At 40.1% G+C, this 25,541-nt stretch overlaps 3 protein-coding genes across 3 annotated transcripts; all 3 read left to right on the forward strand.

Moving 5' to 3' along the window:
- Window positions 1-879: 879 nt before the first annotated feature.
- On the forward strand, window positions 880-7,237 carry LOC131770221 (uncharacterized). The gene is made up of 7 exons (XM_059085938.2): window positions 880-892; window positions 1,335-1,429; window positions 3,418-3,609; window positions 3,938-4,078; window positions 4,195-4,377; window positions 5,657-5,839; window positions 6,662-7,237. The coding sequence occupies exons 2-7, from the start codon at window positions 1,342-1,344 to the stop codon at window positions 7,075-7,077; spliced, it is 1,203 nt and encodes a 400-aa protein (XP_058941921.2). The 5' UTR covers window positions 880-892; window positions 1,335-1,341; the 3' UTR covers window positions 7,078-7,237.
- Window positions 7,238-15,450: 8,213 nt separating this feature from the next.
- On the forward strand, window positions 15,451-18,646 carry LOC136281907 (S-antigen protein-like; the record flags this gene model as incomplete). Its single annotated transcript, XM_066168941.1, has 5 exons — window positions 15,451-16,118; window positions 16,317-16,592; window positions 16,905-17,480; window positions 17,631-17,952; window positions 18,008-18,646. Coding segments are annotated over 5 exons (2,481 nt in total), but the record flags the coding sequence as incomplete, so codon positions are not given.
- A 609-nt stretch (window positions 18,647-19,255) lies between these two features.
- On the forward strand, window positions 19,256-21,536 carry LOC136281908 (nipped-B-like protein B; the record flags this gene model as incomplete). Its single annotated transcript, XM_066168942.1, has 4 exons — window positions 19,256-19,619; window positions 19,986-20,578; window positions 20,740-21,155; window positions 21,215-21,536. Coding segments are annotated over 4 exons (1,695 nt in total), but the record flags the coding sequence as incomplete, so codon positions are not given.
- Between the last annotated feature and the right edge of the window lie 4,005 nt (window positions 21,537-25,541).

Genomic DNA, 25,541 nt, shown 5'->3' on the forward strand with positions numbered 1-25,541 from the left:
TCGATTTCGCAAATGCATCAGATTATGATTGACAAATATCAAGCTTCAAGTGGCTAGAGAATGACGAAAACGGTAAGAAAATTGTCGTAAATGTGCTTACAATTTGGCATCTACAATTACTTTTCGTTCCTTGCATTGTTTAAATATAATTACGGACATTTGTGTAGGGAAGGCCCTACTCTTCAAGTTCAATAATAAATACCGGCGTGACATAATTGTTACACAATTGTTATAATTTTTTTTTTTTGTAATTACACCAACAAAGGCCTAATAACACTAAACTTTTTATGAAGAAACCATTCTTAAAGTAACATTTTATTTTGAGACATACTGCTCCTTAAGACTTTTATCTTCCTTCATGATTTGGTTAGAGAATACGTCTTAAAATTAAAACGTTTAGTAGCTCGCTATTTTTCTGCATTTTAGATATTTATTGCTGAACTTTATACCATTATACTCCAACGTCGCGGCGAGGATTTGATTATCATTCCCATAGAGTATAAGCAAAAGCTATAACCCTTCCATGGTGAAAGTGCAGCACTGAAATTATATTATCTTGAGGCTTCCATCGTAATATATCAGCACTTATCCAAAAGAAAATTATTTTTGACAACTGTAACGAGAGCTTCGTGGGAGCCTCAGGAAAACAACTTAGGCATACTATCCTTCAATAAGGTCGTTGCTTTGGAAACTTCTTCAACAATCGCCGATGCATTAGTCTTTCTTGGAGGCAAGCTCATTTGCTTTCCGTTTGCCACATTAATAACCAATAGTGGAGTGATCATGCAACCATCAGCCAATAGAGAGCAACCTTCATTAATGTTTTTATAAAAAGTTGACGTACGTCTTATTTGAGGCATTTCCTCTTTGAGAAGTGCGAGCGTCTGCTAAGGTGAGTCTGAGAATAGCTTTCTAAATTGGACTTATTAAAAATACGTGAACTGTCTCCATGTGCATCTTTTGCAGGTTTAAATAAGGCGATAGCCGAGAGGATAACGAGTTCTGTCATAAAATTAATATAGGAACATGATGTCTTTGTTACCTACAGAAGTAACTTATTTTTGACACTTGTTAGAGGAGTGAACGTTCTGAAGTAAATCCGACTTAAGAACATGGACCTGCGTGGTGGGAGTGCCCAGTTATCAAGACGAACTGTTCGGCTTTGCATTTTGAAACAAGAGCATTTTGAGTACACATTCGAGTCTGAAATAATGGCAGACACATGGAATTTTTTCAGAAATAAATGTGTTATCTGGAAATTAAAAATAACCGAACGGGTTGTTGGCATTTTCACCTTTATGCATCACCTTTGTCTTTTTCTTCTTTTTTCCCAGAATCGAGATGGGTATGAAGGAAATTATTGTAATTCTTTGTCTTATGCTCCTCTCCCTCTCAATGGAGGCGATACAACCCGGGGAGGCTGACGAAGGTAAACATAATTACATTCTAAAACCAAACTCGCATGGTAGGCGCTTTTCAAGCCTCAATCACCTCAAAAATTTGTTTTTTACATTTCGTTTTACAAACAAATAAGTCATCGACAAATAAATGAGACTTGAAGTTATTGTCCGCATTAAAAAAAGAGGCCTTATGGGATAAAGTAATTTGTTAGAAGGACTTGAAAGAGAATGGTCTAGAGATGAAGTGGACTGAACTTGACAATTATCACTTTCCGCTTCTGCGGCTTTTAATTTGTTAATTAAGAAAGAAAACATGGCTCAAGCACGGGCTTAAAGAACATTTACGTCCATGCTCCCTCGAGACTGTATATGTTTTAGGATACAAGGGTCCGCAACCATATAACTAAAATATTTTGCAATCGGCTCCCATTTACTATAACTCAGTTGTATTTGACCTTTTTTTTTACCTCGTTTTTCTTTCTGCTCATAAAGGAAAAAAAAATTAGACTTTCAATATTTGCCATCGAGAAAAGGCTGCTAAGAAAACATCTTCCTTCCTAATTCATTCAAACACATATTTTACCTTTAGTGATATGTGGACGTAGCACCATAAGCTCGTTAATGCTCTTTTTCTTGAAACCACAGTTTATTTCTTCAATATTGCGAAGCCAGGGCTTTTGGAAAAATTGTTTTGAAGAGTGTTACATACACAAATTAAACACTGAATTTATGATCACCTCTGTGACATAGAAAGTAACCATAACAACAATTTTACAAAATATATTCTTAATTTTTTTTTTGCAAAAATATTCTTTATACGTTATTCTATATATTTCAATGCTGAATGTTATCCTAAGTTTATAGAAATACCTTTCTGTCTCTGAAAAAGTGACAATAACGATAATTAATAATAATATTCTTTATTTCTCTATACATTATTACGTATATTTCATTCCTGAATGTTATCTTGAGTCTATAGAGAGAGCCCTTTATTAATGTATGACCATTAGCCTTAACAAAATATTATTTTAAAATTATTCTATGGGTGTTTTTTGTGTGTGAGTTGGCTGTAACCAGTCTCGTATCCAATAAGCACGAATGGAATAATTGCTTTATTGACTATAACAGTTTTTGGTAATGTTGTGGGAGCTTACTAAATTTTTCTTAACTCTCTATTTTTTTTGAAAAAAAGAAATTAATTCAGAATAACTTGAGTCACATGACATTCGCAACGGTCTACGACCGAAGCTGAATGAAAACTTAATGTTTAACAATTTTCACAATACTTACGAGACAAGCTTTCGAGTGTGAATTGTGCAATTTATTTAAGTATTTGTTTAACTGAAACGGATAAAAAGAGGGAACGAAGACAGCTTTCGTTTTAATTTTAAAGCAAAATTTGCGAGTTGCCCTAAAATTCTGAAGGCACCTGGGTTTTCTAACTATTGTGGCAATGTTATACTTTTTCTGGACCATAACATGCCAATGTCAAGTGAAGATTCAATAGTGCTATATCGTACTTTGTGGCTTTTTCCTTTGTCATCGAGGTGAAAATTGACTAGGATTTGTTTTACTTTCTTTTCAATGCACGGGAGAAATTTTTACTTACATCCAAAAATAAGTTCAGCTTAACAACACTTGGCTGAGTCATTCGGTGTACGAGCTGATAACTGGAGTTGAGCATACCCAATCAGAACACACTTTAATAGCAAATGATATTCATAACATTCCATCTAATTCAAAACCAAGCTTCGTTATTTTTGTGAACAACTTTCCTAATTTAGTCCTCCCTTATTCTTGGCATGAAGCAATACACGCAATTAAAACTTCTCATGAAAGTTACTCTGCTATTCACGGTCAAACAGGCCTCTACTTTTAAAGTTTCAATACCAACAGTCGCATGATTTTTTTGCTCACTTCTTTTTAATCCAAGCAATGGTAGCGACCAAATTTGTTTGGTCATGTCATCAGAGAACATCACAACCTTAAATAGCTCGGCTATTCCTTTTCTTTGCAGAGGAACTGCAAACAATGTTAACAACTACCAGCGTAAACGATTCAGACGATGAAAACAATGTGGAGGAAGAGATGGAGACAATCTTGGGTAAAATCCAAACCCAGATTGAGAAGAAAAAGTTTGGAAAGAGGCAAAAAAAGAAGGTTTTAAAACTTCTCGATAAATTGTCGGCCATCGCTGACAATTGCGGGGGTAAGTAATTGCCAGATATTATGATATCTTGTAAATGCCACACTGACCACAAAAAATGGAACTTAAAATGAAGATAAACCCTAGGAACGAAAATAAGAACGAAAAGAACACTACCGCAGCAAAGTGAGCCTCCTTATGAGTTATTTTACGGCGATGAGTCAGAAGCCATTTGTCTCTTCCTGCGGGAGCACTCTGTTGATTGATAATTTGAATAAGCAATAACGTTTTCTAAAGCATTTGCGCAAGCTATGAAAACCATATGCTACTGATAAAGTAGACATTTTTAGGCGTGAAGGATCCCAGTTTTGCCTCTTTTCCTTATTTGCAGATGTCCAGTCCGAAGTGAAAGAAGATATCAAACGTATCAAAGAGTTGCTTCAGTTAAAGAAGTTCGGAAAAAACAAAGAAGCCAGGGCAGAGGTTTTGGAGACGCTTAAGAATTTATACACAAAAGCTGGCATGTGCGGTGGTAGGTCGATCAGTTTTAATTTTCCATGCCTTACTAAATCAGCAGAAGTGCTAGTTCTACGGATTATTCCATGAAAAAGCTGTATCTTAACAAACAAATTACTTGACATATTTCAGTCGTGCAAGGCGGTTACAGCACTTGGTCTAGCTGGGGAGGATGCAGTGCTACATGCGGTGGAGGAACCCAGAAGCGCACAAGAACCTGCACAAACCCACCACCATCGAACGGTGGAAAGACATGCCTGGAGCAAGGCCTGGGGCCGTCAGAAGAAGAACAGGAATGCAACACGGAGAACTGTCGTAAGGAGTGTTATAATAAGAGCCCAGTCTTAAAGACGAGCTTTACATTACCTTTTTTGTAGAAAGTCATCATTCTATCCTAATTTAATCTAGAATTAGGACTTATAAACGTGAATGCAGCCTCTTCATAAGAGCCTGGTAAACGGCTGATAAGTAATTTCAGCTTAATTAGGGAGCGAGGATTCCATTTCCTTTTGTTGTAAGTGAAAAGAAATACAGGCTACTTCAACGTTAGCGAGCGCAACGAGTAAATAAAAATAGTGCAAGCGAACTAACCAAGTAGTGATTTGCTTATTTTATACCTGTTGAGGTTTAGAACAAAATATGATTATGTGATTATGAATCAGGTCTAGCGAATCCAACTCACCACACCAACATGCAAAATGGACACCTCGATAAATAATTTTTCAAATGATACGAAAATAGCACGAAATGGAAATTCAATTTGGAAGCTGTTGTAAGTTCAGATAATGATTAGTTTAATTTTGCAATGCCTGTTTTCTGAACTCGAATCGCCCATTGAAATACGAATCGAAATGCTTTTTAATCAGAGTCAGAATTTAGAGATTTAGGTTTTTTTTTAAAGTTGCTCTTCGGATACTACGAAATAATTGGCTATGTGATGAAAATTTTTATTATCAGACAATTGTTTGATATCTGTCGCTGGGATGTTGTTGTATGTCAAAGTTTGAATCATAGTTTTACGACAAAACATTTTCTCAGTAAAGCGACGTTCTATTCAGTTCTCTTTCTGGTATTTTCATTTCCATGCTTTTGTATCAAGTCCTCTACCGAAGTTATCACTGCAAACCTTGAATTTTTCAGAGAAGAAGCAAAAGAGCAAGCCATAGCTTATCTTTTGATGTATGAGCCGTCAGTGAAGGTGCTAAAAGTCAAATGACTAGCGAAAAATTTCGTCCGCGGCCTGCGATTGGTCAAAATATTTATTTTTCACTTGAAAAAAATACCTTCCAAATAGTTAGAGTTCGCGCAGTTTATTACAAATCACTTTTATTCGAAAAATTTCCTCGGAGCAAATCTCTGTATGTATATGTAATAATATGCAATCCTTTACATTTCATCCGATAACAAAAATAATGCAATCATATGGGAATATTTATGCTCAGTCGGATGTCAGAACTGTCTCGGAAGTCTCGGAGGCGAAAACCGAGAACCCCGCAATGTGTTCTGGCCCGTCATCCCATATGAACACATCGAAACTTTTTATAAAGAAAGGAATGATCAGAGAAGTCTTAAAATTATTTCTACTTGTTTTTAGCCGTAAATGGTGGATATAGCACTTGGTCCAATTGGGGACAGTGCACTGCCACCTGCGGCGGAGGAACTCAGAAGCGGACAAGAACCTGCACAAACCCGCCACCATCCAACGGTGGAAAGACTTGCCTGGAGCTAAACCTAGGACCAGCAGAAGAGGAGCAGGAATGCAACACTCAGAACTGCGGTAAGGAGTGTTCGTATAAATATGGGGTACTTTATGTATAACAATATAAGTATGTGGTTCAATGTAAATGTAAAAATTAGCTCCAAGATGAACTCAATTTTGTTTTTCACCTCCCATGAAACTCTGAATTTAGTCAAGATGAATCAGAGGACTACTTTTGTTAAGAGGGGCTAATTGTATTCCTTATACGAGTTTCTTAACATGAGTTAATCCATAAAGTACAGCGTTAAGCCGTGTAAGACTTCATCATTATAGACCTTATCAGTAAGAAGCCCGGAAAAAGAGTATATCTGAACTGACTCATTTGCATAAGGACAGTTAGTATTTTTACTAACTTTTTTTTTTTTTAAACCCATTATATTTGCAAGATTAGCCGACTTGGGTAGTGATCATTTTAATTAGCCTTGTATTTCATATCATTTCACCTTAATCAATCTTACATAAATATATATTTTCCATTTTCTTAGATATCTCCCATACGGGCCTTATTTTTGCGAAGGAAAAATAATTTTGATTCATTCGAAAGAAATATATCAATATACCTGATATTTGTAAAACATTTTAAACGCTCAAGCAACATTTCACCTTACTCAAAGTCAATTACGAATCTGAGGGATGGGTCAAACTAAATAGAAATGGTAACAGGTTTTATGACACTTTGGCCTCAATAGGAGAAATTTAGAGGCTATTTTCTCTTCAGAAAACATCTTTTTTTTGCTGCTGCTGTCTGACTTTTCTCAGAATAGTCATTTCTGCAGGATCAAATGACTCTTCAGACTTAATTTCCGTTCGTGTATTTTTAATTGCGCTGTTTTATTGCAGCCTGTCCTTCCGGTTGGTCTACAAATGGAGTATCATGTTTTTACATCGACCCAAGCCGAACCCCAGACAGGTCCACTGCTCAGCAGAAATGCCTTAGCATGGGAGCAAACTTACCCACCATTAAATCCGCTGGGGAGAGAGACTTCATTTTCAACCTGTTAAAAAACAACCCAGGGATATCTAACGAGGGAGTGTGGCTGGGGCTTAATCGAAGAGGCTCTAGCTTTTACTGGATTGACAATAGCTATGCTGGTTATCAGGTGTGGGGTCACGGAGAGCCGAACAACTTTGGAGGGCACGAAAATTGTGCCCAAATGTATAAAGGCGGGGGGAATGCAGGAAAGTGGAATGATAATCCATGCAGCGGCTATGGAGCAGCTCCCTCTATTCTTTGTCAAAAACCCGTGGCACACTGATGAGAGAGCTGATTTTCTTTTACCAACCGTAGAAATCAAAAAGTAATAGTATACATTTGCAACTGATTGGTTGTTGGGAATTGACTGCCAACTAATGCTTGTATAATTACTATATTAATTCAATACAAAAGCTAAATTAAAGCTGAAATAGTTTACCGATGGTTTTAGACATCATTCTGTGGAAATAAAGTAAATGAATACTTTTGAAGGAGGTAAAAGTAATCTAGCTTGTTCTTGGGCTTTCTGGCCGGTGGGGAAGATACTAACTGGGTACTTCAACCATTCTACCCGCAGTTGCTCGTTGGGGATCGACAAAGCTTGGAAATGTGAATTATGCTTGGAACAATGATTAAAAAGTTCAACTATGGGTGGAAAACCGATACACACTCTGGGAAGAAATTGGTTTTTATCATTACCTGCCGACCACGGAAGGTCTAACCTGACCGCAACGTTCCACCATTCCAGATACTTAATCAGTAATATACCTTTCTCACTATCCATGAAAAAGCTTTGTTTAAAAAAAATCCCTTTCTTCCAGTAAAGAGTGGATAGCTTCCATGATAAGGTGATAAGGTCGAATTCAAATGCAAAAATTACCTCCACTGTGGCTCAATACCCTTGTCCTTGTCCCTGTCCTTGTCCTCATCCTTATCCCTGTCCTTGTCTTTGTCCCGGTCCCTGTCCTCTTCCTTATCCTTGTCATTATCATTATCCTTGTCCTTGACCTTGTCCTTGTCCTTTTTCCTTTGCCCTGTCCCTGTCCCTGTCCCTGTCCCTGTCCCTGTCCCTGTCCCTGTCCCTGTCCCTGTCCCTGTTCTTGTCCCTGTCCTTGTCATTGCCATTGTCATTTTCCTTGTCATTGCCATTGTCGTTTTCCTTGTCCTTGTTCTTCTCCTTGTCCTTGCCCTTCTCCTTGTTTCTTTTCCTTGTCTTTGTCGTGGTTCTTACCCTTCTCCTTGCCCCTGTCATTGTCCTTTTTATTGACCTTGTCTTTGTTCTTTTCATTATCCTTGTCATTTTCCTTGTCCTTGTCCTTGTCCTTGTCCTTTTCCTTGTCCTTATCCTTGTTTTTGTCCTTGTCTTTGTTCTTGTTTTTGTCCTGTTCCTTGTTCTTGTTCTAATCCTTGTCCTTGTTCTTGCCCTTTTCCTTGTTTTTGTCCTTGCCCATGTTCTTGTCCTTGTAATAGTTCTGGTCCTTGTCCTTATTCTTGTTATTCTCCTTGTTCTTGTCCTTTTTACTTGTCGTTGTTAATGTTATTGTCCTTGTGCCTTTCCTTGCCCTTGTCCTTGTTATGGTCCTTGTTCTTGTCCCTGTCCTTTTCATTGTCCTTGTGCTTTTCCTTGGCCATGTCCTTTTCATGGTCATTGGCATGGTCTTTGCCCTTGTCATTGTCCTTGTTCTTTTTATTGTCATGCTCCTTGTCATTGGCCTCGTCTTTGTCTCTGCCATTTTCCTTGTCCTTGACCTTGTCCTTTTCTTAGTCTTTTTTCTTATCCTTGTTTTTTTCCTTTTCCTTGTCCTTGTCCTTGTCATTGTCCTTTTCCCTGTCCTTCTCGTTGTCCTTGTTCTTGTTCATGTCCTTGTCATTGTCATTGCCATTATTCTTGTCCTTGTCATTGTCATTATCCTGTTCCTTGTCCTTTTCCTTGTCCTTGACCTTTCCTTTGTATTTTTCCTTTTCCTAGTCCTTGTCTTTGTCCTTGTTCTTGTCCTTTTCCTCGTCCTCGTCCTCGCCTTCGTCGTCCTTCTCGTCCTTGTTCTCGTCCTCGTCCTCGTCCTCGTCCTCGTCCTCGTCCTCTTCCTCGTCCTCGTTCTCGTCCTTGTCCTCGTCCTCTTCCTCGTCCTCGTCCTCGTCCTCTTCCTCGTCTTCGTCCTTGTCTTCGTCCTCTTCCTCTTCCTCTTCCCTTTCCTCTTCCTCTTCCCCTTCCTCTTCCTCTTCCCCTTCCTCTACCTCTACCTCTTCCTCTTCCTCTTCCTCTTCCTCTTCCTCTTCCTCCTCCTCTTCCTCTTCCTCTTCCTCCTCCTCTTCCTCTTCCTCTTCCTCTTCATTTGACGGTTCATTCGTAAACAACAATTTTTGAAAAAACTGATTAATTAAACCAAATTAGTTTCTTTTTTCAATCAAATTCAGGAGTCAAGTAATAATATAGGAATAATTTATCCTATGTTGTAAAAATTTGCCAGACTGAACCAAATTAGTTTCTTTTCTTTCAAAAAAAACAATTAGGTTTCATTTGATTGTTCAGTCATTGAAATATGGTTGATTTCTTTTAAGAAAGGAAATTATTTTTTTTGATGAAATAGCTGCATTTGTTTTTGAAATAAAAATGCCAACAACTGTTATAAAGTGCAAAATGAAAACTAATGGAAGTAAAAACCCCATATGTAAGTTTTGAAGAAATTAATGTCATCATTCCTTCTTCAGAAGAAAATGATTATATGTACCCTCTTTGTATAATATTTACCGTAGTTCATTAGTTATTTTATCTTCAACACAAAAGGCCTCTTGAACATGTCGCCAGGGCAGCACTGTGCACTACTTTTTGAGGCCATATGTAAAATTTATACGTTACGCTTTCCACTTGTTACTTCTGTCACCTAGGTGAAACTCAATAGATATCAGAGAAACATTGAAAAAGGGAAAGAAATCTTCATTGTGTTGTTGTAAAACAGGTGGAACATTTCAATATTATTCTATCCGGACACAAAATTGTTGGTCATAAAATGGAGGTGATTGAAATTAATTAACAGTGGGAATTGAATGTATGATTTTCACTCAATCAAATTCAGGAGTCAAGTAATGATATGAAAATGATTCATACTATGCTGTAAAAATTTGCCAGATTGACGAGGACTCCGTTGATCCAAAGATGAAACATCAGCCTCGATAACTTCGGAAATTGAGGAATTGTAATTCTGATTACAGTCTGTAAGTACTCGTAATATCAAGATATCTTTTTCCTTTTGTATACCACACTTTAGACGTTTAAACAGCATGAAATCCCTTAGAACCTGAAAACGGCACCATCAACATTTCTCCGGCACGAATTCACCAGCATATTCCTCTTTCTAGATATATTGCTGATAAATGGTGAGGAGCCACGAAGAGCTTCCCACCAAGACATATTCGTGGGAGATGTTTTTACCTGAAGCTTGAAATTGCTTTGCTGTATGAATGCACGGAATATTAGATTGTCCATCATTCTTTAACAGGCTTTTTTCTTTCCAAAGTGAGAACTGGTTGTACCTCTCTTTGAGACACTTTCCTCAAAAGCTAAACGGGTGAATAACCTATTATTTTGAAAAAGGTCCATCTCTAATGAAAGAAATATGCCATGCCTTTGCAGCAGGGTCCCTGTCGCAACACGAATTTTATTAATTTCCATCGTTCGGTCGGTATAAAAGGCTGTGGAGTCCTTAGAGAATTACACAATTAAGACTTGATTTTAATCGAGAATGTTCTAGTTCTCTGAAGTTAGTTTTATTGTTTGTCTTGATTTTGAATCACATTTGGGAAATATGCCAATATTTCATGACGAATGTTCTGAATCAACTCACGTAAGGATAACAAGTCACTCTCACTCACTGTTCGGCTTACGATGATGAAGTATCGATATTCATTTGGAAGATTTACCGCATCATTTTTAGTGCAACTTGGTTTAGAGAAGAACGACTGCATTTTTCAAACTAACAAAATGGTACGAGCCCGTGTGGCAATTCGTAGTCTAAAAAATTAGGCGCTTCCTCCCACGAGTTATTATGTGATCACTTATTAACAATATAATCTATGAAAGAAGGAAAGAAAGAAAATCAAAACAGGTGAGGTTTTAAAGCATGCGCTTTAATTTTGCATATAAAGCTTATTCCAATGATTGATTGAAAGAAGTCACAATATTTTTCCAATATAAACTTTTGCAAGACCATCATTAAAAAGTGATTCAAGAGTAAACTTGGGCGTAAAGGGATACATTTCTACAGAAACTGTGGTGCTGCGTCGGTGGAAGAGTATAACAGGGTAATTTAGTATTATCCACTGAGTTGATAACGTAAATTGGCCACCGTAAAGAGTTTCAAAGCCGACGTCTCGAGCGTCAGCCTTTCGCTCTGACGAAGGGCCAACGCTCGAAACGGCAGCTAAACTCTTAAAGGCAGCCAATTTACATTATCATTTCAGTTTATAATGCTTAATTAACCTGTAAACTTGGGAGGCCTGCTTGTAATCTACCCTCATGCTACAAATTTGCATCCGTTTCACATGAGAAATACTTTCATTTCTAGCCAATCAGAACTTTGAACAGCTTCAATACGCACTGAAGAATTGCTCGAATGAAGTAATTGGAATTTTTTACTGATATAATCATCAACTGATTCTGAAAAGAATACTTTGGTAGAAATTGTTTGTCTCTTCTAAATAACCCTGTTACTGGACTCGGCTCTTTCTGTTGTACTACTTTTCCTTTTTAAATCATGGCTTTGGCAGGGACAACATAAATGCAAAGTAGGAGACAAGCACTCCGACAATCTGGAACAAGAAATATGTCATTAGCAAAGAGAAAAACGAAATGGCTCGTAATTAGAACAGAATACCAAAAAATGTTATGGAATTAAATGCATCATCTGTAGTTAAAAATCTTCTTTAACTGTTCTGTTCAGTGAGAAGAGTAAAAGGACCGTCAAGTAAGATAGCAGAGAACTTACTGTTAGAGACATTGATTTGTTGATCACCGCCAGTCCACCAATAGAAAGACCCTTTGATTCACCTTGCAGTTCCAGCATAAACATCACCAACTAAAATATAAGTCCAGAAAGTTTGTCCCTTGAAAGATTCCGGTCTTACTTATCTAATTTACTTACTTTATTATTTCTTATATTTGGCTGGGATAGATCACACCTATAATGAACAGGTCGGTTATGAAACTACAGGCAAACAGAGGCGTACAGAGAGACACAGAGAAAGCTGAGCGGAGATCCATCGACATCGTATTTATATGTGAAAGCATTGGGGAAAAGTTATTGTAGGCGTAAATCACCTTTACTCCCTCGTCTTTTGATACTGGAAATGCATCTAGATCCTTTTGAAAGCCGTGAATCTGGAGTGATTGGATAAACAAATAGGTAAAGAAAGAAGAGAAACAATTAAAAGATTATAGAGCTGAATTCAGTCTTAAGGCAAGATATAGGATAAGCATTAATAAGAAATTTTGGTCAATTTTTGGTGAAGCTAAATAACATATTTACGCAAACTTTAGAAATAATATTAATAGGGCTACTAGCTACCACTCTATCTTCACTATGGCTAAAATCTCCTAAAGAAATTTCTTTTACCTGTTCATTGACCTTTGACCCAAATACTATGATGATTGCCAGGGAACACGCAGCAAACAGCAGAAAAAAGAGGGTACTGATAAGGGAGATATATTTATCTCCAGGAGGTAAGTTGACCACTTGATAAAAGTTGAAGCAAATTAGAGGAAGATACACAGAAACCATCACAAACACAGGAAGGCGAAGCATTTTGTCCACAAAGCTAACCACCTCACAAAGCTTCTGATGCTCCATCTTAAAAGCTATTAGATCCAAAGTAATTGGATGTAGGGGCGATATTCTTTGGTGTAAGTCTTCAAACAATGCTTCCAGAATCCAGCAAGTTATGCAGTAAAAAAGAACTGGCAGTAACCACGCTCCACAGCCAACAATGAGGAAAACGACGGAGACTATTTCAAATCCAAACCACTGACTCCAGGGCTTACCGTGAGCCATGTTTATTCCCAGCAGAAGGTATACCATCAAGGTTCCAGCCGTGGAGTAAAAGAAGACGAATCCAAACACAATGATGCCTCTGATTGACTTGGTTTTTACCTTTTCTAAACTGGCAGTGGTCTTAATAGGACATAACTTCATGAGGAAATAGCCAAATCTGGACTTTCTTGTGTCGGTGAAGGGAACACAAAGTACAAGTAGACAAAGTGTTGCGTTGAGTGCTATTAATAAGCACCATAAGCCTAACAAGATGAAAGTGTACATATCATCTCCACAAGAAATAGCAACAAAGGCCATCACAACATTGAACCAGAACCCAACAACCATAACACAACAATTAATACTCGCAAGAATGCTTGGTTGTCTGTAATAACTAGAGGTATGAGCCAAACGTTTCAAACTTGTATCTCCAAGATACAAGCCGAACAGCCTCATAAGTTTTAACACCGGACTGTATATTTCATCGATAACTTTCAGCAGTGGTTTGCTGAAATCTTTTGGGTCTTCACTTGGATCCTCCGCCAAAACATCGGCAGGTTGTATTGAATGCGGGGCAATCATGTCGTCGAACGCAACGACAAATTAAAGCTGCTATGAGGTTTCCTCTGAAAGTCACGCTTCCGAGCTGCTTTGACACAATTTAAACCTAACTTCTATGCTGATTCACATCTGTCACCTAATTATTCTTATTAAGTTTTGCAGGCTTTGGAAAAATTAATAGCTTCATTTGAATGCATTTGCGTTTTTACACTGTTGGAGATCGTTATGGATTCCTTTGATTGGTGAACTTTTTACTGGCGTTCAAGTGCAAATTTATTAAAACATTCATTTAAAACAAATAATGACATGTGAATAATGATTTTTTTGTCAAGCAAACTCAATTGTTGACGAAAATAGAGATAAGAGTGATAAGAGAATAAGAACAATTAAACGACGCTCGTGTTTATTTTCGGTTCCAAAACTATGTCATATGAACACAACGGGGTTTCTTAAATTGCAAATTACACTTTATATTTATTCAATTGAGCTGTTAATTTGGTTACAAAACTGAGAATTAATCTTATCAAAGTATTTTGATCAAATGACTGCTGTTAATCAAGTTTTTAAAAAGAACAAACAAAATTGGGAAATGCATGAAAAGTCTTATTCAAGGAAGCGTTAGCTCTGCGGTAAATGTTTATGCGTCGATTCCTACATACTAAATGACCACGCATTTTTTATTTCTGAACATTATTAAACTTTTCTTTAAAATAATAACAGTGACGATAAAGATCATAAAAGTAATGATGAAAATAACTTTAAAAAAAACGGGGACGAAGACGAAGACGAGGACGAGGATAAGGACAAGGACGAGGACAAGGACAGGAAAAAGGACAAGGAAAAGGTCAACGACAAGGACAAGGTCGGGAACAAGGATAGAGACAAGGACAAGGACAAGGACAAGGACAAGGACAAGGACAAGGACAAGGACAAGGAAAAGAACAAGGACAGGGACAAGAATAAGGACAATAACAAGGACAAGACCAAGGTCAAGGAAAAGGACAAGGGCAAGGACAACAACACGAATGAAGACCAGGAAAGGACAAAAACGAGGACAAGGACAAGAGCAAGGACATGGACAACAACACGGATGAGAACAAGGACAAGGACAACAACACGAATGAGGAGAAGGAAAGGACAAGGACAAGAAGGACGAGGACAAGGACAAGGGCAAAAACACGGATGAGGACAAGGACAAGGACAAGTACAAGTACATGTACAAGTACAAGTACAAGTACAAGGACAAGGACAAGGACAAGGACAAGGACAAGGACAAGGACAAGGACAAGGACAAGGACAAAGACAAGTACAAGGACAAGTACAAGGACAAGAACATGGACAAAGACAAGGACAAGGACAAGTACAAGGACAAGGACAAGAACAGGGACAAAGACAAGGACAAGGACAAGGACAAGGACATGGACAAGGACAAGGACAAGGACAAGGACAAGGACAAGGACAAGGACAAGGACAAGGACAAGAACCTGGACAAGTACAAGGACGAGGACAATGACAAGAGCAAGGACAAGGACAAGGACAAGGACAAGAACAAGAACAAGGACAAGAACAAGGACAAGAAAAAGGAGGGAGACAAAGTCAAGGACAAGGAGAAAGACAGGGATAAGAAAAAGGAAAAACAGAAGCAGAAGCACAAGGATATGGACAAGGACAAGAACAGGGACAAAGACAAGGACAAGGACAGGTACAAGGACAAGGACAAGAACAAGGAAAAAGACAAAGACAAGGACAAGGACAAGTACAAGGACAAAGACAAGGACAAGGACAAGGACAAGGACAAGGACAAGGACAAGAACAAGGACAAGGACAAGGATAAGTACAAGTACAAGGACAAGGACAAGAACAGGGACAAAGACAAGGACAAGGACAGGTACAAGGACAAGGACAAGAACAAGGAAAAAGACAAAGACAAGGACAAGGACAAGGACAAGGACAAAGACAAGGACAAGGACAAGGACAAGGACAAGGACAAGAACAAGGACAAGGACAAGGATAAGTACAAGTACAAGGACAAGGACAAGAACAGGGACAAAGACAAGGACAAGGACAAGGACAAGAACAGGGACAAAGACAAGGACAAGGACAAAGACAAAGACAAGGACAAGGACAAGGACAAGGACAAAGACAAGTACAAGGACAAAGACAAGGACAAGGACAAGGACAAGGACAAGGATAGGGACAAGGACAAGGATAAGGACAAGGACATGGACAAGGACAAGGACAAGGACAAGGACAAGAACAGGGACAAAGACAAGGACAAGGACAAAGACAAGGACAAGGACAAGAACAAAGACAAGGACAAGGACAAAGACAAGGACAAGGACAAGGACAAGGACAAGGACAAGGACATGGACAAGGACAAAGACAAGGACAAGGACAGGGACAGGGACAGGGATAGGGACAAGGGCAAGGACGAGGACAATGACAAGAGCAAGGACAAGGACAAGGACAAGAACAAGAACAATGACAAGAACAAGAACAAGGACAAGAAAAAGGAGGGAGACAAAGTCAAAGACAAGGAGACGGAGAAAGAGAAGTTAAAGGACATGGAGAAGAACAAAGAGACGGACAAGGTCAAGGTCCAGGAGCAGGATGTGGACAAGGAAAAGGAAAAGGAAAAGGACAAGGAGAAAGACAGGGATAAGAAAAAGGAAAAACAGAAGCAGAAGCACAAGGATATAGACAAGGACAAGAACAGGGACAAAGACAAGGACAAGGACAAGTACAAGGACAAGGACAAGGACAAGAACAGGGACAAAGACAAGGACAAGGACAAGGACAAGGACAAGGACAAGGACAAGGACAAGGACATGGACAAGGACAAGGACAAGGACAAGTACAAGGACAAGGACAAGGACAAGTACAAGGACAAGGACAAGGACAAGGACAAGAGCCTGGACAAGCACAAGGATAAGAACAGGGACAAAGACAAGGACAGGGACAAGTACAAGTACAAGGACAAGGACAAGGACAAGGACAAGGACATGAACCTGGACAAGTACAAGGACAAGTACAAGGACAAGAACAGGGACAAAGACAAGGACAAGGATAAGGACAAGTACAAGTACAAGTACAAGTACAAGGACAAGGACAAGGACAAGGACAATAACAAGAACAGGAACCTGGACAAGTACAAGGACAAGTACAAGGACAAGAACAGGGACAAAGACAAGGACAAGGACAAGTACAAGTACAAGTACAAGTACAAGGACAAGGACAAGGACAAGGACAAGAACAAGAACAGGAACCTGGACAAGTACAAGGACAAGTACAAGGACAAGTACAGGGACAAGTACAAGGACAAGTACAAGGACAAGGAAAAGGAAAAAGACTGGGACAAGGACAAGTACAAGTACAAGTACAAGGACAAGGACAAGTACAAGTACAAGTACAAGTACAAGGACTTGGACAAAGACAAGGACAAGGACAAGGACAAGGACAAGGACAAGGACAAGGACAAGGACAAGGACAAGGACAAGGACAAGGACAAGGACAAGGACAAAGACAGGAACCTGGACAAGTACAAGGACAAGTACAAGTACAAGTACAAGTACAAGTACAAGTACAAGGACAAGTACAAGGACAAGGACAAGGACAAGGACAAAGACAAGGACAAGGACAGGGACGGGGACAAGGACAAGGAAAGGGACGGGGACAAGGACAAGGACAAGAACAAGGACAAGGACAAGGACAAGGACAAGGACAAGGACAAGGACAAGGACAGGGACAGGGACAGGGACAGGGATAGGGACAAGGGCAAGGACGAGGACAATGACAAGAGCAAGGACAAGGACAAGGACAAGGACAAGGACAAGGACAAGGACAAGGACAAGAACAAGAACAATGACAAGAAAAAGGAGGGAGACAAAGTCAAAGACAAGGAGACGGAGAAAGAGAAGTTTAAGGACATGGAGAAGAACAAAGAGACGGACAAGGTCAAGGTCCAGGATCAGGATGTGGACAAGGAAAAGGAAAAGGAAAAGGACAAGGAGAAGGACAGGGATAAGAAAAAGGAAAAACAGAAGCAGAAGCACAAGGATATAGACAAGGACAAGAACAGGGACAAAGACAAGGACAAGGACAAGTACAAGGACAAGGACAAGAACAGGGACAAAGACAAGGACAAGGACAAGGACAAGGACAAGGACATGGACAAGGACAAGGACAAGTACAAGGACAAGGACAAGGACAAGGACAAGGACAAGAACCTGGACAAGCACAAGGACAAGAACAGGGACAAAGACAAGGACAGGGACAAGTACAAGTACAAGGACAAGGACAAGGACAAAGACAAGGACAAGGACATGAACCTGGACAAGTACAAGGACAAGTACAAGGACAAGAACAGGGACAAAGACAAGGACAAGGACAAGTACAAGTACAAGTACAAGTACAAGTACAAGTACAAGTACAAGGACAAGGACAAGGACAAGGACAAGGACAAGAACAGGAACCTGGACAAGTACAAGGACAAGTACAAGGACAAGTACAGGGAAAGGAAAAGTACAGTACAAGGAAAAGGAAAAAGACTGGGACAAGGACAAGTACAAGGACAAGTACAAGGACAAGGACAAGGACAAGGACAAGGACAAGGACAAGGACAAGGACAAGGACAAGGACAAGGACAAGGACAAGGACAAGGACAAGGACAAGGACAAGGACAAGGACAAGGACAAAGACAGGAACCTGGACAAGTACAAGTACAAGTACAAGGACAAGTACAAGGACAAGGACAAGGACAAAGACAAGGACAAGGACAAGGACAAGGACAAAGACAGGAACCTGGACAAGTACAAGTACAAGTACAAGGACAAGTACAAGGACAAGGACAAGGACAAAGACAAGGACAAGGACAAGGACAAGGACAAGGACAAGGACAAGGACAAGGACAAGGACAAGGACAAAGACAGGAACCTGGACAAGTACAAGTACAAGTACAAGTACAAGTACAAGTACAAGTACAAGTACAAGTACAAGTGCAAGTACACGTACAAGTACAAGTACAAGTACAAGTACAAGGACAAGTACAAGGACAAGGACAAGGACAAGGACAAGGACAAGGACAAGGACAAGGAAAAGGACAAGGACAAGGACAAGGACAAGGACAAAGACAGGAACCTGGACAAGTACAAGTACAAGTACAAGGACAAGTACAAGGACAAGGACAAGGACAAGGACAAAGACAAGGACAAGGACAAGGACAAGGACAAAGACAGGAACCTGGACAAGTACAAGTACAAGTACAAGTAGAAGTACAAGTACAAGTACAAGTGCAAGTACACGTACAAGTACAAGTACAAGTACAAGGACAAGTACAAGGACAAGGACAAGGACAAGGACAAGGACAAGGACAAGGACAGGAACCTGGACAAGTACAAGGACAAGTACAAGGACAAGTACAAGAAATAGGAAAAGGAAAAAGACTGGGACAAGTACAAGGACAAGGACAAGTACAAGTACAAGTACAAAGACAAGGACAAGGACAGGGACAGGGACAGGGACAGGGACAGGGACAGGGACAAGACAAGGACAAGGACAGGGATAGGGACAGGGACAGGGACAGGGACAGGGACAGGGACAGGGATAGGGACAGGGACAGGGAAAAGGACAAGGACAGGGATAGGGACAGGGACAGTGACAAGGACAAGGACAAGGACAAGGACAGGGACAGGTACAGGTACAGGGATAGGGACAAGGACGAGGACGAGGACAATGACAAGGGCAAGGGCAAGGACAAGGACAGGGACAAAGACAAGGACAAGGACAAGGACAAGGACAAGGACAAGGACAAGGACAAGGACAAGGACAAGGACAAGGACAAGGACAAGGACATGGACAAGGACAAGGACAAGTACAAGTACAAGGACAAGTACAAGGACAAGTACAAGGACAAGTACAAGGACAAGTACAAGGACAAGTACAAGGACAAGTACAAGGACAAGTACAAGGACAAGGACAGGAACCTGGACAAGCACAAGGACAAGTACAAGGAAAAGAACAGGGACAAAGACAAGGACAAGGACAAGTACAAGGACAAGGACAAGGACAAGGACAAGGACAAGGACAAGAGAAAGGAAAAGGAAAAGGACAGGGACAAGGACAAGTACAAGGACAAGGACAGGAACCTGGACAAGGACAGGAACCTGGACAAGTACAAGAACAAGTACATGGACAAGAACAGGGACAAAGACAAGGACAAGGACAAATTCAAGTACAAGTACAAGTACAAGGACAAGGACAAGGACAAGGACAAGGACAAGGACAAGGACAAGGACAAGGACAAGGACAAGGACAAGGACAAGGACAAGGACAAGGACAAGGACAAGGACACGGACACGGACAAGGACAAGGACATGGACAAGGACTTGGACAAGGGAAAGGAAAAGGAAAAGGAAAAGGACAGGAACAGGGACTGGGACAAGGACAAGTACAAGGACAAGAACAGGAACAAGGACAAGAACAAGGACAAGGACAAGTACAAGTACAAAGACAAGGACAAGGACAAGGACAAGGACAAGGACAGGGACAGGGACAAGACAAGGACAAGGACAAGGACAAGGAAAAAGACAAGGACAAGGACATGGACAAGGGAAAGGAAAAGGAAAAGGAAAAGGAAAAGGAAAAGGACAGGGACAAGGACAAGTACAAGGACAAGGACATGAACCTGGACAAGTACAAGGACAAGTACATGGACAAGAACAGGGACAAAGACAAGGACAAGGATCAATTCAAGTACAAGTACAAGGACAAGGACAAGGACAAGGACACGGACAAGGACAAGGACATGGACAAGGACATGGACAAGGGAAAGGGAAAGGAAAAGGAAAAGGAAAAGGACAGGAACAGGGACTGGGACAAGGACAAGTACAAGGACAAGAACAGGGACAAGGACAAGGACAAGGACAAGAACAAGAACAAGGACAAGGACAAGGACAGGGACAGGGACAAGACAAGGACAAGGACAGGGATAGGGACATGGACAGGGACAGGGAAAAGGACAAGGACAGGGATAGGGACAGGGACAGGGACAGTGACAAGGACAAGGACAAGGAGAAGGACAGGGACAGGGACAGGGACAGGGACAGGGATAGGGATAGGGACAAGGACGAGGACGAGGACAATGACAAGGGCAAGGGCAAGGACAAGGACAAGAACAAGGACAAGAAAAAGGAGGGGGACAAAGTCAAAGACAAGACAACAGGAACAAGAACAAGGACAAGGACAGGGACAGGGACAGGGACAGGGACACGAACAAGGACAAGGACAAGGACAAGGACAAGGACAAGGACATGGACAAGGGAAAGGAAAAGGACAAGGACAAGGATAAGTACAAGTACAAGGACAAGAACAAGGACAAGGACAAGAACAAGAACAGGGACAAGGACAAGGACAAGTACAAGGACAAGGACAAGGACAAGGACAAGGACAAGGACAAGGACAAGGACAAAGACAAGGACAAGGACAAGGACAAGGACAAGGACAAAGACAAGGACAAATACAAGGACAAGGACAAGGACAAGGACAAGGACAAGGATAAGTACAAGTACAAGGACAAGAACAAGGACAAGGACAGGGACGGGGACAAGGACAAGGACAAGGACAAGGACAAGGACAAGGACAAGGACAAGGACAAGGACAAGGACAAGGAAAGGAACATGGACAAGGACAGGGACAGGGACAGGGACAGGGACAGGGACAGGGACAGGGACAGGGACAGGGACAGTGACAGGGACAAGGACAAGGACAAGGACAAGGACAAGTACAAAGACAAGGACAAGGAGGGGGACAGGGACAAGACAAGGAAAAGGACAGGGACAGGGACAGGGACAGGGAAAAGGACAAGGACAGGGACAGGGATAGGGATAGGGACAGGGACAAGGACATGGACAAGGACAAGGACAAGGACAAGGACAAGGACAAGGACAAGGACAAGGACAAGGACAAGGACAAGGACAAGGACAAGGACATGGACAAGGACAAGGACAAGGACAGGGACAGGGACAGGGACAGGGACAGGGACAAGGGCAAGGACGAGGACAATGACAAGAGCAAGGACAAGGACAAGGACAAGAACAAGAACAAGGACAAGAACAAGAACAAGGACAAGAAAAAGGAGGGAGACAAAGTCAAAGACAATTAGACGGAGAAAGAGAAGTTTAAGGACATGGAGAAGAACAAAGAGATGGACAAGGTCAAGGACCAGGAGCAGGATGTGGACAAGGAAAAGGAAAAGGAAAAGGACAAGGAGAAATACAGGGATAAGAAAAAAGAAAAACAGAAGCAGAAGCACAAGGATATGGAAAAGGACAAGGACAAGGACAAGGACAAGGGCAAGGACGAGGACGAGGACGAGGACTAGGACGAGGACGAGGACGAGGACTAGGACGAGGACAAGGTGGAGATCGAGGGCGAGGGCGAGGACAAGGACTAGGAGAAGAACAGCGATTTAGAGATCGAACAAAATCTTGGATTATCACTGATTTATTTTATTACTTGCAGCAATCATTCCTAAAATTGTCACCACTATTCTCGAGAAAGGCGTCAATAGAATTTTCATCGCAGGGATCACTGAAGATGTCATTGAAGGTTTGCTTTTCGATGTCTACAAGACAAAAGGTTATAAATTAAGATCAAATGTAACTCCAATCACTCCGACAAAATAAGTAGCGATCTCTGTAAGAGCGGTCCAGGCAATTTCACGATGAAAAGCATTTTTGCCTTAAACTTTGACCATTGAACTATCTTTGGTAGTAAGTAAATAAAGCCACATTAATTTCTTTATTAAAAAATTTTGACAGCTCTCAATAATCAAAGCTGCAAAAGGCCCTTTTTTGACCTCTTGCGACATCGAAAATTTCAAGTTGCAAGCTCGCTCCTCTTAACACAGTGCATGCAGCAAGAATTGTTTGTTTTCCTTAATTTTGTGATATCTAAGGAATTTTAAAAGGATTTCAATTTTGGTACGTGTTTATTCAGAGCTTCGCCATAATTTATTTAAAAACACCCGTTAGACAGCTTTCTGGAATTGGTCAAAAGTACTTGGGTGACATTTCTCAAGTCCAGACTGGAAAATGAAAAAATCCGGTTGACTTTTTCTGATAAGATGATCAAAAGCATAGAAATGTAAAAACATATTGTAATTATTGATTTCCTTTGCCGTAGTGACTTCAAACTTTTGGTTATTTTGCTAACGTGACAGCAGAATTATGCAAACTAGTCTGTTGAGCAAATTCCGACCGTTCTATATTGGTGGCTTCATAAATCCTAGATTTTAACCATTTTTAAAAGAAAAGATCATAAGGTAGAGCTTTTAGAACACACTGATTGACACTGATTGATACTCTAAACATTTTAAACGGTTAAAATCTGGCAAATGATTCTGTCTCGTATCTAATATCATATTGATCAGCGTTCGGTCAACGTTTTAGTGAGAAAGTCTTTTTGAAGAATTGGTTTATGTTTTTTCATATTTGAGTTTAGAGAACTTAAGCTATTCAAGCCTGAATGAACATTTCAGAACCAAACTACCAGATTTTGTTCAGCATGACCGACGATAACAGTATTAGACTCAACAAGCAGTTCCTCCTTTTCGGCGAAGTGCGTTACGCGAGTCGAAAAATTCACGGAAGAAAAAGTTAATGTTAGTGCCTCACTTCAAGAGCTTTGTTTTTTATTGTTTTTCTGACTCGCGAGACGGATTTCACCGAAAAGGAGGGACTGCTCGTAATCTATAACGGCACAACCTGAAATTCACTTTGACCAGTGACTTAGTCACATAATTCAATTGTGTACTTCTCCCACCTGAATGGTGGTAGCAATAACGTCATTGTTTGCTCGCAATTCTACCCTAGTTCTTCCACGCTAGCAGCCTGTTTGCACTTAATGGGAGCAGAGAAATACAGGACTTAAGATCAGCGAGAAGGAATGTCCAAGATCCAGTGCAAGTTTTCACTGCATGCATTGACAGCATCGCCGACACCTTTTGCAGCTTTGATCATTGAGAACTCTCGAAGTTTTTTCTTAACGCATTTCTAAAAACCAATGAAGTTTTATTTACTTACTACCAAAGATAGTGTAATGGGTAAAGTTTGAGGCAAAACTTTTTTCCTATGCGAAATGCCCTCGGCCGCCCTTTTATAGAGATCGCCACTGAACTGTATTAAGTTAAACCTAACAAGATATCGAATGTGGCTTCCATTCCAATTTATGACAAGGAGGCAGTGGACAGTTTATTCTAGCTTGAATGTTGTCAAAATAAGCTTACATCTGTAAGCGTAAATGATAATGGTAGAGTAAAAAAATAAAATAGATAGAAACGTTAACTAAGTAAAAATATCTTCAAATTATCAAAAATTGTCAAATACAAAGTGACCCGGAATTGTCCAAGTAACAGATTACAGTTATTCTTTGCTTCATTAGTCAGACATCTTTAATTTTCTGTACAGCTTTGCCATGACAATAACCCTCTCAAGCCCAACTAGGTGACTATTCAAGCAGGCATTTCTTCCATACTGGTTGATGCACCCAGTTTTGCTGAAGAGCTTCAGAAAATCACTGAAAAATATCTTATCTAATCTATTGTGTCCAAAATGTCACCAAAGCCACGAAGAAGCCTTGAGCAGGATTACCTTTCCCCAAACTTAAAAGCCAATCAATGCACCCTTATTTAAATGAAAGGGAAGAGATTTCTTGGAAAGAAAAGAGAGGAAATTACGAGGCGTTGTAAATTTTGGTATAGCAACTCAACGGCGATTTATTTAATCACCCAGAGGGAGTGGCTTTCAATAAATATTCAATGAAGAATGAAATGAAAAATAACCGATGAACGCTTCAACACCATAATTCGATAAAATAAACCTGAATTTATGCATTTTCAAACTATTTTTTACCGATCTAGCCCTAGTATTGGGGTGAACTTAAACTCCTAACCGATGTATCAACTATTCGCTCAGTGTGATAAAAATCATTGCCGTTGAGGCTACTATACAACGACTTGTAACTTAATATATTTTCTCTCCACGAAATCTCATCTTTGAGGCTGGATTGCTTGAAGACTTGGGGAAGGAAAGTTATGCTTCAGGGCTTCTTCAAAGATTTGGTGACAACTTGGACATCTTAGTGTAGAAAAGCTATTTTCAGAGATTTTCTTGGAAGCTCTTAAGCAAAATTAGGTTCATCAACCAGTGGAAAAGAAATGCCAGCTTGAATAGTCACCTAATTGGATTTGAGAGGGTTATTATTATGGCAAAGTTGTATAGAAAATTAAAGATGTCTGATCCTACCAAGACTAATGAAGCACAGAATAACGGTAATTTGTTACCTGGGTAACACTCGATCATTCAGTATGAGACAATTTTTGATAATTTTTAGATATTTTTACTTAGTTAACGTTTCTATCTATTTTATTTTTCGACTCTACCATAATCACTTACGCTTAGAGTTTTAACTCTCGACCATAAGTTCACATGAAACGTTTAACGAAAGTTGATAACGTCAAAAATTCATCTCGTTCCAGCCAATGCTTATCATTCTATGAATTTAACTAATGACTCTTATCGTCAGACTTCACCTGCGCGAGCCAATTAAAACTCAGCCCATTGGCTTGAATCAAACACGCGGTTCGGGAAGTGATCTTATCAAAACAGTTTATTTAAGCGTCAGCCTTTCTCACGCCCAGCTAAGATAGAAAACTAGCTGTCCGACGACAAATTGGTGTTTGGAGCTTGTAAAAAAACTTTGCATAAGGTGGGTCCATAACCTGAGCTTGTCCATAATCCATGTGCGCGTGTGTATTATGTCGGTTGATACATCGGTTAGGAGTTTAAGTTCACCTCAATACTCTGTCTTGATATTTTCTTTTATTCCTCTTTTAACAGATTTTAGTGAACGACGCACTGACGCCGTTTGATTGCGTGCGAATCTTTTCCCATGCTGCTTGCTTCGCCTTCTTCGTCACTGGCGACGAAAATGGCGCCAAAACTATCATTATGTGTTCCCTCGCGATCTGAGCCAAGAGCAGCTTCTGCTATTTGGATAACTTGCTCAATGATTCTTTCAAAAATAAAAGTGAGAAATGAAGCAAAGCCGCAGATATTGAAAGGACAACAGCGATTTTTAATTGCATATGTAAAAAATAGACTTAAAT

This window comes from Pocillopora verrucosa, chromosome 6 (genome assembly GCF_036669915.1).
Source record: "Pocillopora verrucosa isolate sample1 chromosome 6, ASM3666991v2, whole genome shotgun sequence".
NCBI classification, from domain to species: Eukaryota; Metazoa; Cnidaria; class Anthozoa; order Scleractinia; family Pocilloporidae; genus Pocillopora; species Pocillopora verrucosa.